The 4944-nt window shown below is 40.4% G+C and overlaps 1 protein-coding gene across 1 annotated transcript; it reads right to left on the bottom strand.

The window, feature by feature from the left end:
* Positions 1 to 477: 477 nt before the first annotated feature.
* On the bottom strand, positions 478 to 3013 carry tlr2 (toll-like receptor 2). Its single transcript, XM_036562631.1, has one exon. The coding sequence runs from the start codon at positions 3011 to 3013 to the stop codon at positions 665 to 667; it is 2349 nt and encodes a 782-aa protein (XP_036418524.1). The 3' UTR covers positions 478 to 664.
* Positions 3014 to 4944: the final 1931 nt, after the last annotated feature.

The raw sequence follows: 4944 nt of genomic DNA, 5'->3' as shown, positions 1-4944 counted from the left end.
GGGTTTTTTGAGTATTCATAGTGCCATATAGAACCATTTCCAGTTCAAATTACTGCAACACAGTAACATCTGAAGATCAATCTGTACAAAAAGTTTTTTATTCCCACAACTTTTCTTTTTAGAATCTATATACTGTTGTCAGAATATGTTTAATCTGATTATTAAAATACATATTTTGCAAAATATATAAATGACTGTAGCGATTTTATTTCATTATTTGTACACCTTGACAGCCATTGAGGTCTTTCTTTGTTTTTGCGCCACATAATGTTTTGATGTTTTGGTTCATATCCTTATAGTTTACAAGGAAAGCATCAAAACAAAGAGATTCAATGGCTAAATGTAATACTAACTCAATTTTTCTGATTAAAAAAAGTAAAAAAAGGACAATCTGGAGAAAAACATATGCAGTAATGAGAACTTCTCACACTTTGATGCCAATGCTTAAGATATTGAAATATTTATGGACATGTTCTGAAGTGCTGTCATGAGATTAACCCATTTGGACGGTCAGGCTCATACGTAGGCCTGGTGTTGACCCAACTCATTTGTTGTAGTCTGACAAAGATGAGGCTAAGCAATGTCTAGGGTCAGAGTGGATGGATTGCCACAGGCCGAATGTCACATTAAGGCTACAGAAACAATGGGCTTGATCTTGAAAGCATCAGAAATCCTCCCTCTTCAGCACAGCTTGCAGATTGTGCCAGAACTCCTCCCTCCTTTCTTCCTCTTGAGGCCACTCAAGGTACGTCCTGGAGTTCATTATCTTGCGCAGTTTGCAGAAGCGCTTTGGAATGGTCTCTTTGGGAATTGGCTCCAGCAAGACCAGGACAGCTGAATCGTTGTGCTCATCAATGATACGGAAGTGCGAGAAGTCCAATTCGTAGCGGCACCACTCACTTTTGACAAAGTGCTCCGACAGAACAAACAGAGTGCGATGGCTCCTCTCGATAGAATCAATTATGCTGTCCACGATCCAGCGTCCTGGAAGGAAGTCCCGCTTGTGAAGACAGAGTGCAAAGGGAGGCTGAGCACCTTCTAGCTTTGGGACGAGGATCTCCTCAACCCACTCAGCATCTCGTTGGCTGTATGAAACAAAAGCATCATAGCAAAGATTCCCCTCTGCTCTGCGCACTGCTGGTTTTCGTTTTGCTTGTAACCATGCAGTGATCATCTTTAGGTACCATAAAACATGAAGCTTGTGACAGGTCACACCAACGAGGACTAAAGTGAGGACAATCGCAGCACAGAGAATGGAGACTGCAGGAATCATATAACACTCAAAGACTGACAGTTGAGCCCTGTCAACTGTATGACCTCTCAACATGAATGGAGAGTCACATACATAATTATTGTGACCATCCCTGAGAGTGATAAGATGGTCAACGTCACCCTTAAAAAATGTCACAAACTCACAGGTGCATACGAAATTGTTCTGACCAGCTTCCAAATATTGCAGGTTGTTGAACCTTGTTAGGTCACTCTTGTTGAACATATTCAAAGTATTCCTCTGAATGAGCAATGTGCTCAGGCTGGGAAACATTCCTCCCTCGGGGAACTGAACAAGTCTGTTACCGGAAAGTTGGAGCTCCACAAGGTGGGGAAGGCTGAGGTGGAATTCTGTCAGGTCATTTTGACTGAGATCCAGAATTGTCAGGCTCATAGGTAGGCATGGTGTTACCCTATGAAGCTTTGTGGAAGACAGATTTAGGAACCTTAGACTCGCAGGCCAAGTGCATTTCTGTGGCATTGTCATAAAGTCATTGTGACTGATGTCCAAAAATGTCAGCCTCTGCAGACTTGTCACCAGGTGGGACATGAGCCCAAAGGATTTTAGCGAGTTGTGGCTCACATTGAGGGTGTTGAGATTGTGCATGATGCCCACACCACGACATAGCGTGTCCTCCACCGTGACATCTGATAATAGATTTTGACTCAAGTCCAAGTACTCAATCTTTTTCAGAAGATATGAGGTTATACAGGGCATAACAAAAACGGTGCAGTTGATCACAGATATCTCAGTGGGATACTTGAGAAGAAATGCTAGCTGGGTCATACTGCTAAAGTTGAAGAATCCTTGGATTTCAGCATTGCGAACAAAGATGGAACGCAGGCTTTCATAGTGTGTTGTGTGGGCTTTTTGCCACCAGCCTCCACCTCTGAGCTGTACATCCTCAAAACCAAGATAAGACAGTGGGGAACCATCCATAGCCTTCAGGAAACTGGTGACTGCTTCATCTGTTGTGGTCACGTTATGTAGAGTAAGTCTTGTGGTGCCCCCCTTTCTGACTTCTTCAAAAGGTTGCATTGATTCACTTGTGTTCAGCAGAACATCTCTGATAGTCAGTGATGTCTCGGGGTGAGAAACATCTTGAAGGATTTTTGAGACAAGCGCTGGGTTGTCTTGAAACAGCCTTTGAAGGCTCACTGAAACTGTTCTGATGGGTCGAGTCATCTTGAAGCTGCCTGCCTCATATGACCTCAGGTTACTTCCAACAACCACCATCTCATTCAGTTGGGTAATCCCACTTAAGGCATTCTTTTGTATTTTCTTCAAATAATGGTTTCCAAATTCCAGTGTTTGCAAGTTCCCACCAAACTGGAAAAGAGGAACAGATCCTAAGGTTGTATACAGGTTTCCCAAAAGGTTCAGGTGCTTCAGTGACTTCAGTTGATGAAACCAGGATGCCACAATGTTGTCCATTTGATTGAAAGACAGGTCAAGCACCTCCAGCTTGTGCTGTGACCTAAATGCTTCTTTGTGGATCATTTTAAGTTTGTTCTTCTGCATAGTTAAAGTTCCCAGCTCAGTGTACATGCTCAGATCCTGCTTCTCAATGGATTCAATATCATTGAGGGAAATATCAAGGATTACAACATTTCCGGGAACTGCTGGAACTTGGAGAAATTTTCTGGCAGAGCAGTTGCAGAAGTGATACTCATCACATTTGTAACAGTTGGGTCTTGAGACGGTCACAATGTGACCCCAAGTGAAACTGAAATAGATAAACATGAATAGTGATGTCTTCATTCTGTTGAAAAGAGAGCAAAGCATTCATTCATTAATACTGTTTTTGTTTATATCAGACATCAAGAATGATTCAGTAAACCACATCTCACTGTTGTCGGAAGAAAACCTAGTATCTCCATTTTGGACGTTTTTCAGTTTTTGACATAATTTGAAAGTACCTGTGGTCCTATATATCTTGTGTAAATTTCATGATGAATGGACCAGAAATTACCCAAAATGGCTTGGAAACTCTGGTTCCATTGACTTACATTAAAAGTAAAGTATATATATACCAAATCTATCAGGTTGCAAGTGATAAATGACATGTATTGTGAGCAGTACAGCGATTCTGAGATTTTAAAGGTTAAGTAGACCCACTTAAGAGATCACAAGGCCAGATCACAATCACAAGACTTTCTCTGGGTGGGTGGATTGGCTCTCCCTTTCCCTCCATCAATCAGCACAATACTAGCCAATGTGGAGGGATGCAAACTAACGATGAAAGTTAAGTTTGACATAATTTCATGTGACATTCTGAGGGAATTTTTGACTTCCCGTGATGTTCATGATGTAAATATACAAAAGGCAATTCTTTTTTTTTTTTTAAACTTTATTTCGCTAAATTTCACATGAGGCTTAAGCTTGCATTGCACACAAAGCTTCTGCAGATGTTCACTGGTTGCTACGTTACAGAGGTGCAGTAATGGTGTCCTATATTGAAGTGTCAAAATTAATGTTCTGTGCTGTAATCTTGATGTAAGAAATAATGCAAGAGAATTTCAATCACAGCTATCGCAGTTTTAAAGGGGAATGCCTCATAGGGCTAATAAAGGAAAATTACTCATAAGATGCCTGGGGTATGTTCTCTATTTCAGGAGGAACATGCATGAGAGGAAAGTCCCCGACCATCATTGCACAGGATATTTACATAACAAAAGTTTCATTTATCGAGACAAGCCGTTAAACAGTTTTAGCCAAAAATGCCTTGACATCACATTGAGTTGCATGTGATTCTTTGAAACTTTAAATCCCTGCCAACATGGTTTCAGGTGTTTCAAATTATGTATTAATAGTAAAGATGTGCTGCAGAATAAGCGTTTACCAGTGTTATATTCAAGAAATATGTATAAATGAATACAATTTAATTGTAGGGCAATGGTAAAAAAAATCCGAGCTGCTGCTCAGAACTGCATGGGAGTGTCATATTCCATAATGGTTGGGTCTCCCTGGCAACATAAAAACCCCACTGGTAGTGGCAGTGGTGAGCAACATCGCTAACAATGCTAGAAATTGTTGTAGTTCAGCCCTGCCCAATCAATTTTGTGATGTAGCTAGATCTCTAAAATGTCTGTGAGACAACTTGTTCTCAAAATATTAAGAAATTTTTTCTCAAAATGTTACAACTTTATTCTCGAAATAGTACAACTTTTTTCTCGAAATATTACGACTTTATTCTCGAAGTCTACTGTTTTTATTTTTATGAACAGTGGCCCTAAAACACTGTCATACTGTCATATTTGTGGACACAGAGAAGAAATTCCTTGTGTGTCTTGTTGTGCAAAAATGCCTGTGAAGTGCAATTGCAAAGAAACACTGTGAGACTTGTTGTTCAGTGGGGTTAGCTAACGTAACACTAAGCTATTGTATTGTTTTATTCCTGTAGTTAAGGTGGACCAGCTAGCTATCACGCTCTGGTAAATGAAGTTAGTTGCTTATAGTAGGATCCAGCAGGTGGCTAATGCAAGTATGAAGGTGCATCTACCTACGCTACAAACAACACCGTGATAAACCTTCATAACAAGCACTGTTAATAAATGTAGAAAAGCTTAAATAGCCTACTTGCTGGGAGTTATGGGTGGGATTTGGAACATCGGGAGATCAGTCACTTTTTGTGATATATGGTATCGTCAGCTTTACTATAATATTTTGTATTT

Source organism: Colossoma macropomum, unplaced genomic scaffold, assembly GCF_904425465.1.
Source record: "Colossoma macropomum unplaced genomic scaffold, Colossoma_macropomum, whole genome shotgun sequence".
NCBI classification, from domain to species: Eukaryota; Metazoa; Chordata; class Actinopteri; order Characiformes; family Serrasalmidae; genus Colossoma; species Colossoma macropomum.
This window is presented reverse-complemented; position numbering and strand designations above follow the sequence as displayed.